We start from the raw sequence: 22,223 nt of genomic DNA on the forward strand, positions 1-22,223 counted from the left end.
ATGACTTTATTAGGTTCATAAACTGAAGCAGAATTATATTTAAAAAAAAAAAAAAACACCACCAACCAGTGAGGGAAACATCAGAAAAGCACTGATAGCATCTTGCTTTACAAAAATCATTAGTCACTTCCTTACTCCTGAAATTAAGCGTATTAATCAAACATCAGACTTTATCTGTAATATACAGGCAGGCGGCCTGAACAAGGTTTGAGGGTATGGAACCACTCCAAACCAAGAAATACTGAACACACCGCGCTAAGGAACAATGTATAGAGGACAGCTCTCAGAAGCATCTGAAGGGCTGGGTGTGCTCATAGTGGCAACTGTGCCGGTTTTACGGGTTGTTCCATTTTATTTATATTTTTTTCATCCCTCCAAAACCAGTGGTACCTGTAAAGAAATGTGCTCTGAAATGTACCTGTTCCCTGCTGGCTCTTTGGCTCTCAGGTTGTCTTCACTGGACTTCATCTGTCCAGTCCCCATCTGTCAACTCCTGCACAGATTAGGGCAGGTGCGCCGCTGCTTGGCGACACGTCACTTACCCGCTCCCCACCACTCTGTGCCCGTTCCATGGCTCTCAGCTGTCTTCACTGCACTTCTGGTCCCAGTCTGTCAACTTCCACATGGATGAGGTCATGTGTGCCGCTGCAGCCAATGATTGGCTTCATTGGTGAGGTGTCCTTAAACAACACGTCAGCATTAGATCACGGGCCTCATGGGGACATGTCACCGATCAGGCCAGTCATTGGCTCCAGCAGCACACCTGACCTCGTCCATGCAGGAGTTGACAGATGGGGACCAGTAGTCCAGGGAAGACAACCCGAGAGCCATGGAGCTGGAACACAATGGTGGGGAGCAGATAAGTATTGATTTCTTCACAGGTACTGCTGGGTGGGGGGAGGGGGGGTATAAAAAAAACCTGGGTAACCCCCTTTAAGACCAAACTAACACAACACATTTAATGTTTGATACCCACCTGTCATCGGACTCTTTAGCCATCCTGCTGTCTTCCAGATCAGGGAATCCATCTTGTCCAGCAACAACGGTGTTACTGCTGGAGGTTGTGCCTGTAAATCAGCAGAAACAACCATTAGGAACACCAGTGTCTACAGATGACTCCTATGTGATGCCTTCCTTCGAAAGGTATAATCCTCTATTGTGAGGTTTTCCCAACGTACACCCCTGTATAGTCCAGATTGTGTTCATTTTCTCGGCAGATTTCACTAAGGGGTTAAAATGCGCCGTGGATCTGCAGTAAACTCCATGGCAGGCCTCTTTCACACGTCCGTGTTGACATGCGTGACATGATGGTCAGTGGTTCATCCATGAAAGATCCTTGTTTGGTCTAGGTGTCCATTTTTTTGCCCTCCATGTGTCATTCGTATTCCCCGGACACTGCTCAGCTGAAAATTTATTTCCAGAGCATCTCCTACCAATGATCCGTGAAAATCACTGAGAGAGAACATGAATGGCATCCATGTTGTGTCAGTGGTTTACAAAGACCAAAGCAGTGCATGTCTCGGTGTTTTTTTCCACTGACCCATAGTCCGTAGAACAACAAAGCTGTGTGAACACACAAAAATCAATGGGTACGTGTGCTGTCCATGGAGCGATTCACTGAAGTGTGAACAAGGCCTTATAGACGCAGATTTGTCTGTGCATTTGTCACCATATGTAGTTGTCTATGTGTTTCTTGACCTACTCATAATGTGCTCACATTCAGTTTTCTTTGGCAATTCTCTCCAGATGCCAAATAATACAATATTCTTAGTGGTGATAGATTTTTTTTCCTGGCGCTCTGAAATCAGGAACCGATTTGGGTTAAGCCACGCACTCATCTGCTGCAGCGATATCTTGTTTAATCAGTAGAAAAAAATTTTTTACACTCTTATCTGCTATTGATCTATAAAGGAGTAATGTGCTTTATACAACCAAGTAAAAAAATAAAAATAAAAAACGGTGTCAAACTACTTATCTTCCTTGTAGACTTTCTATGAAACGGCTTGTGTGTGCTGGAAAAGAGAGCGCTGAATTTCCCAGAGCAAATATGCCTAACCAGATCTCAACAAGAATAAAACCCTTGTAGGCACAAGACTTTCTTCTGCTCCTTAGATCTTTCTCTTGTGCTACAGAGCACTTTATAGTTAAAAGCTAAAAGCACATGAAGGAGCAGCTAAAAAATAAAATAAAAATTCAAACAAAAATAAAAAAATCACAGATCAAAATGTACCCATTCCTTACCAGAGGGAACAGCGGAGGTCTTGTTGCTGGCGGTGAAGCGATAGAAGGGAGGGTTATCACAATGTTGAACGATGGGATTCACAGGATCAGTCTGCTGAAGCTCAAAGAGCAGCTCTTCCATCGTCTGGATGGTATTATTTCTGCACAAGTAGATTGCCACTTTTTTGATCTGTAGAAGCAGAAGTAAAATGATTCTGCGTGACGAGCACAGTCCAAATTTCTTTGTAAATTAAAAAAAAAAACTTAAAATTAAAAAAAAAAAAAAAAAATTAAAAAAAATATATGTACATATAAAAATATATTAAAAGATCTTACATAAGGCAGTAGAGTGGTATCACTGCTGACCCCACATAGACTGATCAAGAACTGTAGCGTTATACGGAGGTTGTTGCTCCACTTCTCATTATTGGCCAAGGCGTTCCAAGCATTTTCCACCTCCTGGCCTGGCACCTCGTCCCCATACTGCACAAGAACAAAAAATAAATAAAAAAATCTGATATACATTGATATTTTATACTGAAATAAACTGAAATAAACTGATGGCTGAGCTGATTATTAATATTAACAATTGGAGTTGTATTTTAGGACATGCACACGTTATAGAGGGAGGTCCTCACATGGGATGCTTCCCTCTACGAGCTAGAGCAAGCAGCTTCAGGGCTTGTTCACCTGTCAAATTGTGTGTGCAGATCACGGCTTCTAATCCATGCTGAATTCTGCATGGAAACCGCCTCACATGGAAGTCGTCCCCACAGGGATCCGTAGCATGCAAAATTATAAAACCACAGCAGAAGCCTGATGGTCAGCCTTGGAATTCTGACGCAGATTCACAAATTATAGAACATACCCATGAAAGACAAAACTACAAATATAAACAGGATGAGCATGTCCTGGAGAGATGTCTCCAAGTTGGAGATGACCAGCCAACATCTGATGTGTTACAGGTTTGGCCAAGGTTCATTCGGCAGATGTTGGAGAAAAAAAGGATCAGGCATTTTGGATTCACCATGCCCCATCCTTTTGTCCTCAAGAGAAATAAACAGCCATCAGAGGCATAGAGCTGCCTGCTCCCCTTTTCCCATTGAGACCACATGCATGTTAGGACATATACGTGTGTGGGGAGGTTGGGCAAAGAGCAAAGGGCCAAACAAGTGTTAAGTGGAGTGTTAATAAAGGTTTATGGTCACCTCTCCAGTTCAGGCTTTAGGTCTTTAATGTCTAGTGATCACATTTCAGTAAAAAAAAGACAGGCCTTTAGTAGGTCTCCTCGATTTAAAGACACTTCTACAATCTTTTGTTCAGGTGATGGAAAAGTATCTGTAACTACAGGTGTCATGCCAGGCTTTCCTAAGCTGTACACATGTGTAGATGCCATGCCCCGTGTGTGCTCAGGTTATTACCTTTGCTGTCATGTACATGAGATTATTAAGAACCAGGGAGGTGGCCTCTGGAGATCCCCATCCATTTCCTTTGAGCCCATAGGTGCTAATTGGTTCTCCATCTCTATCAGTGATTTCTTCCTCTGGGGTACTGGGGCTGGAGTCCGGAAGAAGTAGTCTACTGTCCACCAGCTCGATGTTATGTAGCCATGGCAGTAGGTAGGTGAGCATGATCTGGCGTCCATTAGGATGAGTAGTTGGGAATCGCTGGCTCACTTCTGTTGGTGTTGGAGTCAACCAGTAAACACAAGAAAGCTATTAGTGATGGCAGCACGTGCTCAGGTCTTCTCTTACATGTCTAAATCATGGTAATATCTCATATCACATTAAAAGTTGAAATATTTTGGGCAAGACTAACTTCTTCTGTGTACTTATTCCCCTTCGAATATTGTTCTACTCTTTGCATTTCTTATCTTCTAGCTTGCATTATACTTATAACCTGAGGATATCTGTAGCCCGCAGAACCCCTTTAACTGTTTGGTAAGAAAAAACACAAAACCACCACGACAAACTTTTGAAGGAAACAAATGGTACCACGACTCTACTTCTACAGACTTGACGTAAGCATTCTGAACTGCAGGGAAATTGAGCAGAGGACGTTTACTATGAAGGCTATATTCTAGAAGCTAGGCTTTTATCCACGATTTCAATAACATCTAAATAGCCCATATTATTTGGCTCTTTTACAATTCTCTCATTATGAGGCAATCAAAGCAGCCTTTACTGGAAATCATTTTAAACATTTACATGAAAAAATAAAAAAAAAGTAATGAATGCAGGTGAATAAAGTGGTGCTGGGGCATGCAGTACCAGAGCATGGTCCTCCATGTTAAAAACAATATACAAAACATGATGCACTCGATTCCATATCACAATAGTCAAATATTCAGCATCAAAATATGTTTCAAAGTTCTTTTTTAGAACAATTGAGCAGCTAACAAATGTCTACTGGTTTGCTTTGTGGTTGAGGGCTCTATTTTTTCCTAGCTAGTTTCCTCTACATGAAAGGTTGTCAACCCCTGGCTTTCCAGCTGTTGTGAAACTACAACTCCCAGCAACGCCTGCAGCATGTTGGGAATTTTAGTTAAAGGTTTAAAGGAACCTTGTCACAATGAGAATTCATTCTGATCTGCAGGCAGCATGGCAGAGATCAGGAGATGCTGAGCTTGCAGTAAAAAGATTTAGCCTAGCCTTTGAAAACTGCATTTTGGGCTTAGGAGTCCAGTGGGTGGTCCTAATCATTGATTAAAAGCTAGGCTGTCATTAACTACCTAGGACCTCCCACTGGACTCCGAAGGAGAGCTTTAAATGAATAAAATTCAAGATTTTACAGGATGGTTTCCTAAAAAACTATATATGAATGTGCTCAGCTCCTCCTGCTCTATATCACATCCCTGCAAAGTGCACTGCATTTTCAATGTGACAAGTTGCCTTTAAGACCTCTTCAGTACTGTACATAGCAACATCCCCAGGATATAATAAGCTAGTGTCCCGATATTCACCTGGCTTACTATGTACTTAAGTAGAACTTTTCATGAGGGAATCTAGCATACCCAGTCGTAAAATTTTTAGATTTTTTTTTTTTTTTTTAAACATTTCAGACTTTATTAAATAATAGATTTACAAAATCCATAGACAATCTGAACACCAATCATAAATGCCCCTAGAAAATAATGTACAAAACCACACAAATATCAGCAACATATTCTGCAGCGCCGCACACTGACCATTAGTCCACAAAGGGTCACACAATATAAATGCGTTGTCCAGTGCCATATCAATTTTTAACCCCCCAGCAGGACCTGTTGGGTTAAGTTTACTTAATCCCTGATGCTCAGTTCCCAGCTTCTAGGGTCCAACGTTGTCTTCTCTGGACTTCCGGCCCCACAGGTAACAATCCAGACAGGGGTCACGTGTACTGCATTGCCTCTAATATACACGTTACCGCTGTGGCCGGTTGTTGGCTTCAGCGGCAAACATCAGGCATGTACGAGGGTCATGTGAGCTGCTACAACCAATGACTGACTGCTCAGGTGATATGTCCCCCCCAAGCAGCATGTGACCCGCCACGGGTCACATGCTGCTTGGGGGGACATATCACCTGAACGGCCAGTCATTGGTTGTAGCAGCGCACATGACCCCCGTCCACCATGCCTGATGTTTACTTGCAGCACTGGAAGTCCACAGAAGACAGCTGTGGACCCTAGGAGCCGGAGCCAAGTGTTGGGAGCAGAGAAGTACTAGGGATGAGCGAATTTCACGCTTATGAAATTCATTCACACTTCGTTTGGTGGTAAAAGGTGAACTGCGCTATGGATTTTGTTACTACGGACCATAACGCAATTCTATGACGAAATGCATTACGGAAAGCCTTTAGAGGGATTCCGTTATTCATTCCGTCATAATAGAAGTCTATGGGCTGCAAAACGGATCCGTCTCGTTTCCGTTATGCAGGAGAGGACGCCCCTGCATAACGGAACAGATCCATTTTGCAGCCCATAGAGAGACTTCTATTATGACAGAATGAATAACGGAATGCCTCTAAAGGCATTCCGTAATGCATTCCGTCATAGAATTGCGTTATAGTCGGTGGTAACAGAATCCATAATGCAATTCACCATTTACCACCAAACGAAATGTGAGAACGAATTTCAAAATATGTACGCTTCACCTGAGACGTCATGCAGAGTTAAACAGTTTTATGGATCTGGACAACCCCTTTAATTTCCCCATCTCAAAAAACCAGAGATGAATCAATTTCATAGGAAACCAATAAACCTATTACCGTAATTTAGGAGTGTGGGAGGAAACTAGAGTAACCTGAGAAAAGACACGGGACTTAGAACATACAAACTACATGCAAATGTTGCCCGTGGTCAGATTCAAATCCGGAAACCCAGCATTACAAGGTAACAGTAAGGGTGGTATTACACTACCTGATATACCGGCAGTGTGAGCTCCGCTGGATGATAAAACATGCATCGGCCTCGTTTTGCACTGGCTGATTACACAGGCTGATGCAAACTCCAGATGTAGTAGAGTTAACACTCATGTTATCTAAACTAAATGCATTAAGCAATCACCTTCAATTGCTTTCAGTGGCTTTTGTTTCAAGATAACTCGATGAGTTAAGAACTTTGAGTTAAGAGTTTGTGTGTTAACCCTGCTACATCTGTAAATCTGGGAGGAAGGATGTTGTCGTTCCTCCCTCATTCAGTTGTATTCATTATCAGCAGCACAACCCTGAATACACAGGGAGATGTGCTGCTGATAATCGGGCATGCTCCCAATGAAAGAGGGTCATCAACCGACAAGCCAGTTATCCTGAACGAGCATTCCTATGAACGCTTGGCCCTAATAATTGGCCCGATTATCGTGCAGCCTAAATAGGGGCTTTAATCAGGGTACTGAAAGTACTTTTTTCTTAGTAAATATATATTGGTCTGCTTTATACATCATTTTCATGGTTAGAAGTTAAACCAATTATCTACATCACTGAGCCGTCTTGGTTCTGAGCAGAAGGAATTCTTAATTCATTATCTGGACCACCCAACGATACACAGACCGCTGAATACTAAGTATTACCTGAAAACAAGGGCAGAGTGAGCTCAGGATACATCCGTGCCAGCTCGTTGGATAACCGGATTAATGAAACACTATATAAGGGTGGCAAAACCCCATGTGTCCCATACAGGATACTTCCAGGCTTCTGCTCTGCAACTTTCTTAGAGTATACAAACAGCTTTCCCTCAAGGACCTACCGAATGAATAGAAACTAAATTAAATTACCTTGACAGACCATATACAAAGATGCAACCGTTTGCTCCTTAAAAATCTATATACAGATGTAGTAGAATTCATTTTACTAATTCAATGGTTACTGTACCTGCAGTACACCGGAACACCAAAAAAGTGATAAACTCAGCACTGCTACATCCACATATATAATTTCAAACTAAATCTTTCAACTCAACTTTCCTAGCAGGCCGTTTATGCAGATTTAGTATTTTCACATTTAGAACATGGGAGCTGTCATCTTACAACAGTATTTTTATATATATAAAAAAAATGGGACTTTTATAGAATAAGAGATCATTTTGTAGTTCAGGAATGGTTTCAAGAACATAAAGCGTTTAAGGTGTTGACTTGACCTCCAAAGTCCCCAGATCCCAATTAGACTGAGCATCTTAAGGGCCCCTTACATGGGCCAAGATTCTTAAAGATAATCCCTAATGAGCGTTCATAGTAAATGTACCACTCATTACCCGATTAATTTGGTAACCCGATCGTTTGTGCATACACAAAAATGGACTTTTGCCAGCAGCAGATCGTGCTGTGTAAACATAATCTGCTGTCGGCAAACAAGTCTGTATGGGGAAGAGCGATGGCATTAGTGATCGTCCTCCCCCTACTCTGGAGGAGATCTCAAATGTAAATGCACTGGGCTCCTTCACCAACAAGCAGATTGTCGTAAGGAACGCTTCATTCCCGATAATCTGCTGCCCTGTTGTTCCGTGTAAGGGGACCGTTAGGGATGCGCCAGATAAACAGTTCTGTTTTATGGAGAATACACCTTACAATTTACAGGACTTCGAGGGGTCACTTACCCCTGGGGACCTTTTGTACAAACACCCTAGCATGGCCGTACTCACGGTGGTCATTAAATTGACCTGATTTCCACTAGCTTCATCTCTGCCCTAGCGGATCATCAGGTCTCAGGACTTCTGGTGTCAACATCTGGTTGACTGGCTGCATTGGTGACGTGTCTCTCATGTGTCAGGTCACCGGGTCATATGACGCATGGGTGACATCACTGCTGTGGCCAGCCATTTACGCGGTCACCGGATGCCGACGTGGGGATACATGGGACCTGCAGAATCCGCAAGGAAGCTGGAACCCAGTACGATTCCCACTGTGGGTTGGCCATATGGAGCTAAAGGCTTACTGCCAGATACCACAGGACATCTCCATAGGTCTTGCGGTATCTATACCTGAAAAAGTCAGATGTTTTGGTGGCAGGAGGGGGACCTGCACAATATTAGGTTTTAATGTTATGGTTGATTGATGTAGAAGACATGTGGCCAAATCGTAAAGATTAAAACTGGAGCCTGATCATTCTGCTGGGTTTTGCTACCCAGGACAGAAGGGTCTTGAGGATGTTTCTCCTTCAGTCTTCCTTCCATGACTCTTAAGGCCTCCATACACATTAGTGGTGAGAACAGTGTGCTTGGTTGACAATCTAACCTGTATGGAGACCTCCCAACTCTCCCCCAGATCCTTTTGTTCTCCCAGGTGATCGGTGGCTCTGTCCTCTCTCCCCACCAACGCATGCATACATGCTCGGCCGAACAAAGCGTGTATGTAGGGACAATGATTGATATTGCTCAATCTGCATAAGAACATCTCCTAACATGCTGGAGATCATTGAGATAAACATACAGAAAGAACGGATGGTGTTTACAGGGTTTGATGACCTACCAGACCTTCCTGACAGTCCATGCCCACCTATAACCTTTAAAAATGGATATATCGACTGATTTTAGTGACTTTTTGTACTTGCCTGCATTAGCTGCACCGATATTTCATAGATCTCACGGTGTGTATCAGACGCCTTGAACAGAACCAAGTTCAGTAAACTGACAATGTCAAAAGGATAATTCCTAAAGAAAGACAGAAGGACAAGATGAAACATTTTTATACAAAGGGTCGTGCGAAACAGCAGCCAAAAGTGATAAGATAATAGGAACCAACAAGCTCATTATAAAATGCTACATTTGCCGAGCGGCCCATTAGCTTGTCCTTGGAAGAAGAACATTAATATTCGGCCTTCAAGTGCTTCTAAGAATCCTATAATCCCTAGATTTCATTTTTTACTTTCCAATAATAAGGCTGTTTTCTCTGTGTAACTCATGGACAGGAAAGCAATAGATAAACACAGAAAAAAATCTGAAGAATCCTCCAAATTTGGCATCAACAGAATAAGTGAATCTGGACCTTCGGTAGGGAAATCTTCCAAACTGTAAATCAGTTTGGCTTTAATTCTTTGCTCTATCCAGAAACATGCAGAAACATTTTTTTAGTAGATAAAAAAAAATTGCAATTTCAACAGCATTTTCTATGCAAAGCTAAAGCTAGTCGGTAACTTTTGTACATAGGGACACGGCATACTACACCTAGCAGCTAGGCCATATCGCCCTGAGCTCCTGTCCAGCCAAGAACATGTTTAGTCAGTAGGGGAGAGGGAGACATGCTGCTAGAAGACAATTCTGACAGCGTCTAATCCCCTGGCAGAAAAAGATTGAACAAAGTGAGATTTAATATGCCCAATCCTTATTTTTTTCTTTATTGTTTTCTGAACCAAAAACATACATAAATTCATACAAAAACATACATTAAACAGACAGTTTAAGTCTACAAATATAATTTTTGCATCAATTCACATATTTGATTCTTTTAAACCCCCCCCCCCCCCCTCCCCTATAAATCACTGCTGCGTAATCCGCCCATATTTTAATTTCTACTCTGTTCCCAGAATTTCCACTATAAAAGATTTTGGAGCGAGATCGGAAGCTTGCCCTTTCTGACTAACGTCGTTCCGGTTCCCTTGCTATTCATCTATAAACATCGATAGTATCCACCCGGGCCCTCCATTCATGAAAACTGGGGCTGTTCTTTGTACCCCAGTACTTAACAATTAAGGCCTTTGCGACCATGAAGCCTTCCATACAGACTCGCAGCTGGTGGGGCGTTAACAACTCAGAGTGGGGAAAGAGACCCAGTATTGCCTGCGTAAAGCAGCGGTTCAGTTTAATCTTATATCTTTTATATAGTTCTTCATATATACTAGTCCAGAAGTCTCTCACTTCTGGACAGTTCCATAATAAGTGACCCAAATCCGCATTATCTGATATATAATATGCCCAATCCTTAATTCCTGCCATCAAGTGACAGCGGGAGGTCTCCATAAATTTTTTAAAAGATCTGTCAACATTAAAAGGCATCTGTCAGCAGATTTTACCTAAACTGGCTGACCTGCCGCATGTGCGCTTGGCAGCTGAAGGCATCTGTGTTGGTCCCATGTTCATATGTGCCCGCATTGCTGAGAAAAATAATGTTTTATTATATGCAAATGAGCCTCTAGGAGCAACAGGGGCGTTGCCGTTACACCTAAAGGCTCAGCTCTCTTTGCAAATGCTGCATCCTCTGCACTTTGATTGATAGGACCAAACATAATAACGCCTGGCCCTATCAAAGTGGAGAGGACGAGCAGTTGCAGAGAAAACAGAGCCTCCAGGAGTAATGACAACGCCCCCGTTGCTCCTAGAGGCTTATTTGCATGTATTAAAACATCATTTTTCTCAGCAATTTTTCTCAGCCTTCAGCTGCCAAGTGCACATGTAACAGGTCAGCCAGTGTCATAGGTGCAAATCTGCTGACAGATGCCCTTTATTAAAGGCGTTTTCCAGACTCACACAACCCCTTCTCCAATCATCCTCCACCAGTGAACAATGGTTGGATGAGGGTCAGCAGACAACCTTCAAGTCAGAAATACCACTTTAAGCTTATGTAGCCAAACAATGCATGATAAAATGCTCAAGTCGGCTTATGACTGTTGGGTTTTAATATTGTCTAGATCAGTGGTGCCCAACCATTTTTCGTCTGAGGGCCGCTCTTGACATGGTATAAATTTTGCGGGCCAGAACCAGGTAGCTTTGCCGGAAAGAAATGCAAACACTGTGAGGGGGCACATCTGGGCATCGCCCCTGTGCAAGGGGGCACATCTGGGCATCGCCCCTGTGCAAGGGGGCACATCTGGGCATCGCCCCTGTGCAAGGGGGCACATCTCTGAGCATCACCCCTGTGCAAGGGGGCACATCTCTGAGCATTACCCCTGTGCAAGGGGGCACATCTCTGAGCATTACTACTGTGAAGGTGACACATCTCTGGACATAGCAAGACTAAGGAGTGGAATGCAGGAAACTCTCTCTAGAAATGCCTTGTGGTGCAATATTAGGAGTCCTCTCTCCCTCATTAATATTGCTAAGCGCGTTCTGAGGAGCAACCCAGGTGGCCCACACGGCCACCAGACATAGTGATCACATATTAAGAAATAGGCTCAGGTCCAATCAATTCCACCACTACCACACCTCGCCAGTCACATCCTTCATAGACCTCCTGCTCCCATCTGACTCGTCCTCACCTTCTCCTTCAAAGTGTTCTGATGCCTTGCTGAGAGTCCAGAGGGGGTCTGTACAGGCGGGTGGGTTAATTTCTTGCCCCCTCTGTGTGTATATATATATCCATTTTACCCCCTCTGTATATATATCCATTTTTGCCCTCTCTTTATATATATTCCATTTGTCCCCTGTGTATATATTCAATTTTTTGCCCCCACTGTATATATTTCATTTTTTGCCCCTTCTGTATATATTTCACTTTTTTTTTTTTTTCATGTTTTGCGTTTTGCCCCTATATACAGTTGCAAGAAAAAGTATGTTAACCCTTTGGAATGATATGGATTTCTGCACAAATTGGTCATAAAATGTGATCTGATCTTCATCTACGTCACAACAATAGACAATCACAGTCTGCTTAAACTAATAACACACAAAGAATTAAATGTTACCATGTTTTTATTGAACACACCATGTAAACATTCACAGTGCAGGTGGAAAAAGTATGTGAACCCTTGGATTTAATAACTGGTTGAACCTCCTTTGGCAGCAATAACTTCAACCAAACGTTTCCTGTAGTTGCAGATCAGACGTGCACAACGGTCAGGAGTAATTCTTGACAACTCCTCTTTACAGAACTGTTTCAGTTCAGCAATATTCTTGGGATGTCTGGTGTTCTTGAGGTCATGCCACAGAATCTCAATCGGGTTGAGGTCAGATCTCTGACTGGGCCACTCCAGAAGGCGTATTTTCATCTGTTTAAGCCATTCTGTTGTTGATTTACTTCTATGCTTTGGGTCGTTGTCCTGTTGCAACACCCATCTTCTGTTGAGCTTCAGCTGGTGGACAGATGGCCTTAAGTTATCCTGCAAAATGTCTTGATAAACTTGGGAATTCATTTCTCCTTCGATGATAGCAATCCGTCCAGGCCCTGACGCAGCAAAGCAGCCCCAAACCATGATGCCCCCACCACCATACTTCACAGTTGAGATGAAGTTTTGATGTTGGTGTGCTGTGCCTCTTTTTCTCCACACATAGTGTTGTGTGTTTCTTCCAAACAACTCAACTTTGGTTTCATCTGTCCACAGAATATTTTGCCAGTACTGCTGTGGAACATCCAGGTGCTCTTGTGCAAACTGTAAACGTGCAGCAATGTTTTTTTTGGACAGAAGTGGCTTCCTCTGTGGTATCCTCCCATGAAATCCATTCTTGTTTAGTGTTTTACGTATTGTAGATTCGCTAACAGGGATGTTAGCATATGCCAGAGACTTTTGTGAGTCTTTAGCTGACACTCTAGGATTCTTCATCACCTCATTGAGCAGTCTGCGCTGTGCTCTTGCAGTCATCTTTACAGGACGGCCACTCCTAGGGAGAGTAGCAGCAGTGCTAAACTTTCTCCAATTATAGACAATTTGTCTTACCGTGGACTGATGAACAGCAAGGCTTTTGGAGATACTTTTATAACCCTTTCCAGATTTATGCAAGTCAACAATTCTTAATCGTAGGTCTTCTGAGAGCTCTTTTGTGCAAGGAATTATTCACATCAGGCAATGCTTCTTGTGAAAAGCAAACCCAGAACTGGTGTGTGTTTTTTATAGGGCAGGGCAGCTGTAACCAACACCTCCAATCTCATCTCATTGATTGGACTCCAGTTGGCTGACACCTCACTCCAATTAGCTCTTGGAGATGTCATTAGTCTAGGGGTTCACATACTTTTTCCACCTGCACTGTGAATGTTTACATGGTGTGTTCAATAAAAACATGGTAACATTTAATTCTTTGTGTGTTATCAGTTTAAGCAGATTGTGATTGTCTATTGTTGTGACTTAGATGAAGATCAGATCACATTTTATGACCAATTTGTGCAGAAATCCATATCATTCCAAAGGGTTCACATACTTTTTCTTGCAACTGTATTTCATGATTTTGCCCCCGGGGCAGGGTACCTATGAAGGATTTGCTGCCAGTGCTCTGCCGGCGTGCCGCACTGCCAGGTGCCCCCCTGTGAGTATAAAGCGGTGTGTGCACATTTACACATACAAAAAAAAAAAAATACTTACCTACTCTGCTCCGCTCCCGCAGTCTTGTTCTCGCGCAATCCTGTCATCAGCGGGCCCGCGTCATCCCATCAACCCGCGTCATCCCGTGAGACCCGGCGCTGAGATCACAGGTCTGGATCATCACAGCAAGAATAGCGCCTGATGGATGGGTGGGGGCGGGGCCAGGGGTGGTGGATAGGTTACGTAATTAACTGGGCAGTGCTTCGCTGCTGGCCAGGTCCGACCCGACTGGCCATGAAACCATTAAAAGCACTTGCGCCGCAAAACTAATAATAGTACTGCAACTGTGAGCAAGCATGGGCCGCATGACACAGCTTCGCGGGCCGGAGGTTGGGCATCACTGGTCTAGATCAACATAACCTTCACTTGTGGCCAAATAGATGATTACAGAGGATGTCCAGAATAGCAACTTTTAGGAAAAAGTTAAATCTGTTGGCTTCCTCAAGCCACCACTAGAGGGAGTTTAGGAGCTAACTCTCTACTGTTATAAATTGAACTCAATTACAAGACAGTATACATTAAGCTCCAGAGCTCCCTCTAGTGTTGACTGGGAGCTGCCAGTGAGTAAATCTATGCAGGGGATTTAAAAATGGAGCTTGGACATATAAAAAGTTATTTGAAGTTATTTTGAGTCATTAATTAGCACAGAATTTTGGAACTACAGATGTAGCAGGGTTAACACACAAACTCTTAACTCAAATTTCTTAACTCATCACGTTATCTTGAAACAAAAGCCATTGAAAAGCAATTAAAGGTGTTTGCTTAACGCATTTAGTTTAGATAACACGTCTCATAAAGCATGAGTGTTAACTCTACTAAATCCGTAAGTACAACATTATGAAAAAAGAAGGAGACACCCTCTAAGATGACAAATATCTGGGTAGGACTTGATGGATAAAATGATCCAAAATAAAAAATCAGAATGCTCATCCACTGAGGCATACATACATGGATCTATGGCCACTTTTACTCATCAGTGTCTAGTTCTCCCCTTATTTTGGAAGCTTTTTTTATTTTTGGCCTCATCATTTTGTTTGCTGGTTACCTTGAACACAACAGTGGAAAATAAGGTCACTGGTTTCTTTGGGAGTTGAAACACTTCGTCTTCTTAATGTGACCAGGAGGTCTGGCATTAGAATTATTGTAGGAGGCCAAGCACAAAAAAAGGAATGTATGACCCAATAGCCCATAAAACACTAGAACTACATAAACTGAGCAAACGGCAGGAGAATGAGTCGGTACACAAGAACACTACATAGACACAATGCTTTGAATGTCGGCTAGCTAATTCGCATCCAAGTACCCCACCTTGGTAAGTGGCCAAGGATCATTTCTTATTTTATGACCTCACTTAACACTTTTTCTTATTGCATTTTATTTTCACCTTGCTACTTAGTATTCATTCATCCAACTACAGCATTTTTTTGTGTAGACTTTTCCAAAACTTTTGATAATTTCTTAAGGAGGAGCTGTCCCCTCTCCTGACATGTCTGTTATAATAACTTCTTGCATTCCCCATGTAATCACAAATTATGGAGCATCTATACTTATTCCTGTTAGAAGTTATGAATGAATTACTAGCAGTCTGCAATAAAGGTCCAGATGATTGGGGGGGGGGGGGGGGGTCCCCTGCACAATCCGATACTGGCAGCACTGAATGGATGGTGTCAGACTGTGCAAGGACCCCAAGCAGCAGTGCCATCGTAAAACATTACTGCCAGCCATGCAATGTAATGGCTCTCTGCTCTGACTCATAGAACGGGGATCCTTATTGAGATAACCCCAAAAGGAAGCTGTCCTAGTGGGCCTAACCTTGGCAGTGCAACTATTAGATCGAGTTCAAAAGTAGTGTATTTGAGGTATGAATTTCACAATGAAAACCCACAGTAAATGGTCTAAAAAACCAAAAAATACTTTTCCCTGTTCTCTCAGTGCTGCCCTTCCGATCCTCCCTGCCGCTGACGTCATCTCCCTGGCTGCAGCAGTGACGTTCCATGCACACAGGTCACCGTGCAGCCAATCCCTGGCCTAAGTAGTACATGGGACGTCACTGCTGAGGCCAGTGAGGAGGACCAAAGCTCATCCCTGGAAAAAGCAGGTTAGTATTGATGCTTTTATTTTAATTCATTTACAGGGGCTGCTCGGTTTACCTTTAATCTACAAGTCCTAGTTGCTGGACGGTACTGTCAGATGATTTGTAGTACAGATGTCCATCCACTATAATTGGGTACCGTACGTACTAACATTATTGATGGTAAATTTGAGGCATTTAAGCCCTGCTTCTGGGCATTCCCATTTTCAGCGCGGCCAGCCCAAATTTGGCAGAATTTTCTGAGAAAATTAGGCACAGTCCTTGCAAATTTGGACTGTTGGCATTTAGAATACCAGAGCTGTCCTTTGTGTTGTACAGTATATAAGGGTCTATAGAGTCCTTTAGGATGGGTTCACAGAGGGCATTCCCATAGGACCCAAAACAATAGGGAACGATAAATCAAAATGGTCAAACATAGTAACCCCCCCCCCCCTTCCCCCCCAAACATCCTTGAGGAAACCTACACACCAATGCAAATGAATATATGATATATTCTATCCTTAAAAAATATCCAGAGGAGGACTTGGAACTTAAAGAGGCCATGGAAAAAAATGTGGCCCCATGTTGTAGGCGGGTCCAAATTGACAGAAGGCGGGGCAACAGAAATACTAAATACTACCTCAGCAGAACTAGAATGCTGTCTAAATTAACTAATGCTGATAGAATCAGATCTTTATGTATCTGGATGGCAGGCAAGAGGAGGGCTTGGGTGTCCCTCTAGGCATCGGCCCACTGGGAAATTTCACTGTAGGGTCCATGGCCAGGCCACCCATGCAAATCTCTCTCCACAAATGCCCCTTTACTGAGCAGCTCTACTGCAGCGATCATAGGTAAGCAGCTGTGATATCGGGCAATTCTTGCCAACTTTAGATGGATTCCCCTTTGTAGAAAGAAATATCTTCTGAGGGATAAAGCAAAGGCAACCTGTATGGCAAACATCCGGACACCTGCAAATGATCGGCCGTATGTAAAGCCCTTATTGTGGGAACTGTATTTTCGGAGCTTTTTGAGATTACGGCGCTTGTGCCTGCATGAGAATGAAATAATGTTATTCCACCAGCATATTAATAGCTGCAGGAGCCGCCTCTTAGAAGCCAGTGATAAGAGGAAGTCAGCTGAGGCAGATTAGGCCTCCCTGTGACTCTCCGGAATGCTCAGTCACTGGGAAATCGAAATAATCAGGTTCCCAAATGGTAACCTGACCCTCTACTAGAACAATCTGCCCGGCCGCATCAGCACATGCATGGACGGGGACAAAGAAAGGTCAACTTGAAAAGGACGCAAGTGAATTTTTCTCTTCGGGAACAATAAGCCCTGTAAAGTCACCAATGCATTGTGAATAACAATTAGTTCTATACTTAGATACAAAACTTCCAGAATACACCGTCAGCATAGTAATGTAAGCTTTACGATACAGGTCAGCAGCTGCCAGGACATATTGGGGTCTGCAATTTCAGAACAAAAGTTTGCACTGACTTCTTTATGAGGGGGGGTTCACATACAGTAGATTTCTAATGGCCTTTTTGTGCAATTTTGACTTTTTGGTGGCATTTTTTTTTTTTGCCAGCTCCAAATATTAGGGTACTTTCACACTAGCGGTTTTCTTTTCCGGCATAGAGTTCCGTCCTAGGGGCTCTATACCGGAAAAGAACTGATCAGGTATATCCCCATGCATTCTGAATGGAGAGCGATCCGTTCAGGAAGCATCAGGATGTCTTCAGTTCAGTCTTTTTGACTGGTGTGTAAATGACGCTTTTTCCTATAGTGTGCAAGCACGACCACCACTGATGGATTACAGCGTGGTCTGTTAACCATGGAAACGAGCAGTGCATAATGTGATGGAAAAATTATTCCAGCCAGCAAAGGAATCATTATGGACAATCACAATACATTAGTAAGTCCCTTGTATTAACTTCCTCTAAATGATAAATGCCATTTGCTGACGTGAGACAACCTTTTTAAATGATTAATTAATGCTAGGAGCATCAGCTGCTCTGATGAATTCAACTGTATTGCTGTCTTCAGGATGGTGATACAGTTGAATACTCTGGCATAGGTGGTAGTATTTTGTGCTGTACTGTGCTATTTGGTTCTGCTGGGGCAGTATTTTGTACCACACTATGGTATGGCTGGCCCCGCCTACTTCTGTTGTCCCGCCTACTTCTGTTGCCCTAGTTTTTTTTTTCCAGGGCCACTTTAGGTTCCAAGTTTACCCCTGGCTGAATATTCCCTTCCTTACTTATGCGACAAGTCACAGCTCCTTGAGTTTCTTTGCATGCAGTCAACATCCAGCGATCACGATACACCAACTGGGGTGCCACGGCTGTGGAAGTCCAAGTGATATGTGGAGCTAATGCAGAGGTATCCCCTTTAACCTCTTTGTGACCGAGCCCTTTGTTGTCTGAATGTTCCAACTTTTGTATTTTCAAAATAATACTTACTAATGGTAAATATTTTTTATTTATACTTTATATTCTTCCAAAAAAGGAATATGGTGGCTACAGGATGTCATTCAATACTGCTTCTTTTCTTATACTGACATCTACCAGACAGACTGAGGCCCAATACGATACTGTTTTGGCCTCCATCTGGCTAATATAACCCTATGAACACGTTTAGTATGTACATTGGGAGCTTTTCCAGTTTACATTGAGAGTAGCATCTATGGCAGCAAAAAAAAAGATATCCATGCAGATAATATTTGACAGACCAACTACAGTATAACTGAAACAGTGATTGTATCTGATTATATGTACTAATAGTCATTGTAATACCTGTTTCCACAAACAGTGGCGATAGCTTTAAAACACCCAGAAGCGAGCTGGTAGGATCCAGTGTAGCAGCGATCAATGGCCCAGTTGAAAAGATTAATTTGGTCAGGGTTAAGTTCCAGCAACAACACGACCACTTCACAGCCAAGCTGGTGAACCTAGAAACATAATGGCATGAAAAGGGCAAATTATTTCAGCAATCGCACCATAATTCATGGATACACCAATGGCTTTAAATTTCCCAAGAGGTAGTCTAGAAAAAATGTCCCTAGAGTGAGATAATAGTAAGGGGGGATCTGGGAGATAAATTTTAACACAACATCATAAAATGACTTCTGCACGGTATCATCATTACTTACCCTCATGTCCTGGCAAGCCAAGATGTTGTCCAACCATTTGTAAAGATATCCGTCTGGGGACAAGCCCACATTATCGAAAACTGGACCACAGCAAAGAACAGCGGACATGGCCTGGCCAAATACACAGAGTCAAAACAAAATATGGTTGCATTAGACTGGTATCCCAATTCATAAGGATTCAAGGTTACTTTGGGGAAGATTTATCAAAACTGAACTGTAAAGGAAAACTAGCTTAGTTGACAGTAGGTAACGGGGTGCCAACTCACAGAGCCCCACTGATGTTGTCTTCTGATGACTCAATTAAAGTGGTAGTCCCAACCTACAACTTGGTATGTCGCTAGGGTATGCAATCATTTATTATCGCTGGAGGTCCACCATTCCCATTGGACCACCAGTGATCCTGAGAATGTTTTTCTCTGCACAGTGGTGCTCCCACTTTCTGTGCCAGGGGCTGCAGCCATCCCAACTCGCTTTTATGTTGCTGTGCTACAGTTCCGATGCACAGTGGGTGGCCAGGTAGCGCTGCTCAGGGAAAGGATCGGTGAGGGCACTAGAGTTTGGAAGCCCATGGCATATTCTACAGATGGGAGGAGTGCCTAACTTTACCAGAAGGCCTATGGAAACCCACAGATAAAAATGTCCTCAAACTTCATGCATCAAGAAATCTAAAAGAAATACTTCTCTATAAAGACACAGGAACAGACGTGTTCAATTCACCTTTAGCGCAGAGTATTGGTATCTTGTGATCTGATGATTTCGGTCACTGTAGCGGTCCAGAGGGGTGAACATGATGCTAAAGGGCCCAGCCCACTGGCTGAACAGGATAAAGAGATGGTGCCGCAAACTTTGCTGCGGGAACAAAAATCTCCGGTGGTGAACTACAAGTAAAATAAAAAACACAGTTTTGGCTAGGAGATTAAATATCCACAAGTATGACGCAATGTCTAATTATTTACAGTAATATACATTACAACATACAGTTACATATTCAGGTCTCTTATTATGGGGAGGGCAAAACATTTTCTTGTTGTTCCAATGCATCTAAAATTAAAAAACTAGACACTCCAAATCATTTTAATTAAATCTATCATTTTGAATTTACAGATCATATACAGACCTAAGTGTCTCCATGGTAACAGACTACAAATAAACCCTGTGCAGTCTGATCCTAGAGTGATACTTTGTGTTTAAGAAGGAAGTAGACTGCAGGAACAAACTAAAGAGGGTTTGATTGTAGTCTATTATCATGGAGACACATGGGTTTGTACAGAAACAGGACAAAAACTCATAATCCATTTTTAATACTGCTAGATGCACAGTCAGTTTTTATTTTAGATGCATTGGAACTATATCAAAATGGAAGTGAAGATGGACTTTCCCTTTAAAGAGGACCTGTCCTCTCTCCTGACATGTCTGTTTTAGTAACTATTTGCATTCCCATTTAATAACAATTCTGGAGCATTTTTTCATATAAGTCTAAATTGTGCCAAACCTTTATTATTCCTATTCGACATGTGTGAATGAATTACCTGCAGTATGCAATAAAGATCCAACTGGGCGTTACCAGTGGGAGGTGTACCCCTGATACTGGCAGCATTGATTGGATTGTGTCAGACTATGCAAGGACACACTCCCAACTGGTAACACCCATTTATTGCAGACTTCTAGCAATTCATTCATAAACTTCTAGAAGGAATGAGAGAAATGGCACAACCTAGAGATGCATGAAAAGACGATCTAGAATTGATAATAAATGGTTAATGCAATTAGTTACTAAAACAGACATGTCAGGAGAGGTGACAGATCCTTGTTAAATCAAATCGTGACAAATGGAAAAGAGCTTTGCCAAACAGAGAACCTGTTATGGGTTAAATGAAATCCTCCATAAACAGCACTACCCTCCAAACCACAGCTGTACCTGGCACACACTGGATCAGATTGGCTATCATGGCACTGAAGTGAGCTCTAATGTCTTTAAGAATTTCAACTTCCTTATCATTTTCAGCTTCCAGAAGCATCCGTGTAAGGTCCACGTACTCCAAGAACAATGCCCCAAGAGCTAAGGTGTCTCTTTCTAAGGCACCATTAGTGCTTCAAGAAAAGAACAAGAAAAACATTACGGTAAAATGGTAGAAAAGACTTCCAATAAATTTATGATAACGACCACACAACTTACTTGTCACTTATAACGCCAGCATCAGCCAATAACTCAAATATCCTTAAAAGCTGCAACCTCAGTAGGTCTCGTCGCTCTCTACGTTTCTTGTTCTGCAATTGAGAAATGGTAACCTCTTAATATATGCAAAACGCTTGCGCGCACTGGTTTATAGATGTTCATTGTTATAGGCTTTTTATTGACGAGGCTCTAATGCCAATTTGTCACCTCTAGATGTTGGTGTAGAATAATGATATAGGGATTTTTGGGCTCGGGTGGGCTACAGACCCCAAAAGTCAGTGTGCTAGCACCAATATCACTTACATTAGTCCAATGATCAGCCCTACTTCAGAGATTAACTATTTACTTGTATCCTATTCATAGACTTCATGGTGGTATTTTCAAATAACTGCTAATTTCATATAGACCCTGGGCATAGGTGAGACACAGTAATAGTCCTGGTGACAGATATTTTTGGGACTTCCTGTCAGTAGCAGTTTAACTACCCTACTAGATTGTACAGTAGACTCCCCGAAAATGTGAAAGTTTTTGCCAATCTGGCACTATGTGGGGGCACTCAGGCTGGCAGTGTTTATGGGGACAAGCGGCACTTTTTTAATGTTGGGAGTTATGGGGTGTGACCAGTATTTCAAAAAGCAAAAAGTTTTCTATGGTGTGCTCTTCTCATTTAACTTCTAGACTGTCCCTATATTCTCAGCAAATATAGATAGGATATACTTTTGGTTTTGTGCACAGTTGGGGACTAGTTTCAAAGGACAGCTAAACCAGAGCTACAAAAAGTGGATTCTACCAAACATCTCACTATATCTCAGATTCCTGGTAGAAAAAAACACTGTGGTTAGGATCTGTTCATTTCATGTTAAGAGCCCATAATAAACTCCCAGAATATACCCCAAATGTATCCATAAGGT

The 22,223-nt window shown here is 42.5% G+C and overlaps 1 protein-coding gene across 8 annotated transcripts in view; it reads right to left on the bottom strand.

Moving 5' to 3' along the window:
• Positions 1 to 22,223, bottom strand: part of FRY (FRY microtubule binding protein) — a 294,523-nt gene that overhangs the window by 79,225 nt on the left and 193,075 nt on the right. For all 8 annotated transcript variants that reach the window (XM_040426147.1, XM_040426153.1, XM_040426148.1 and 5 more), the window contains exons 25-35: positions 21,313 to 21,404; positions 21,055 to 21,227; positions 19,854 to 20,014; positions 19,137 to 19,247; positions 18,781 to 18,935; positions 9,241 to 9,340; positions 7,266 to 7,437; positions 3,642 to 3,898; positions 2,557 to 2,703; positions 2,242 to 2,410; positions 977 to 1,067 (exon numbers count right to left, since the gene is read on the bottom strand). In XM_040426147.1, coding sequence (XP_040282081.1) covers positions 977 to 1,067; positions 2,242 to 2,410; positions 2,557 to 2,703; positions 3,642 to 3,898; positions 7,266 to 7,437; positions 9,241 to 9,340; positions 18,781 to 18,935; positions 19,137 to 19,247; positions 19,854 to 20,014; positions 21,055 to 21,227; positions 21,313 to 21,404 — 1,628 coding nt within the window. The remainder of the gene's footprint in view (positions 1 to 976; positions 1,068 to 2,241; positions 2,411 to 2,556; positions 2,704 to 3,641; positions 3,899 to 7,265; positions 7,438 to 9,240; positions 9,341 to 18,780; positions 18,936 to 19,136; positions 19,248 to 19,853; positions 20,015 to 21,054; positions 21,228 to 21,312; positions 21,405 to 22,223) is intronic.

Source organism: Bufo bufo, chromosome 3 (genome assembly GCF_905171765.1).
Source record: "Bufo bufo chromosome 3, aBufBuf1.1, whole genome shotgun sequence".
Lineage (NCBI taxonomy): Eukaryota > Metazoa > Chordata > Amphibia > Anura > Bufonidae > Bufo > Bufo bufo.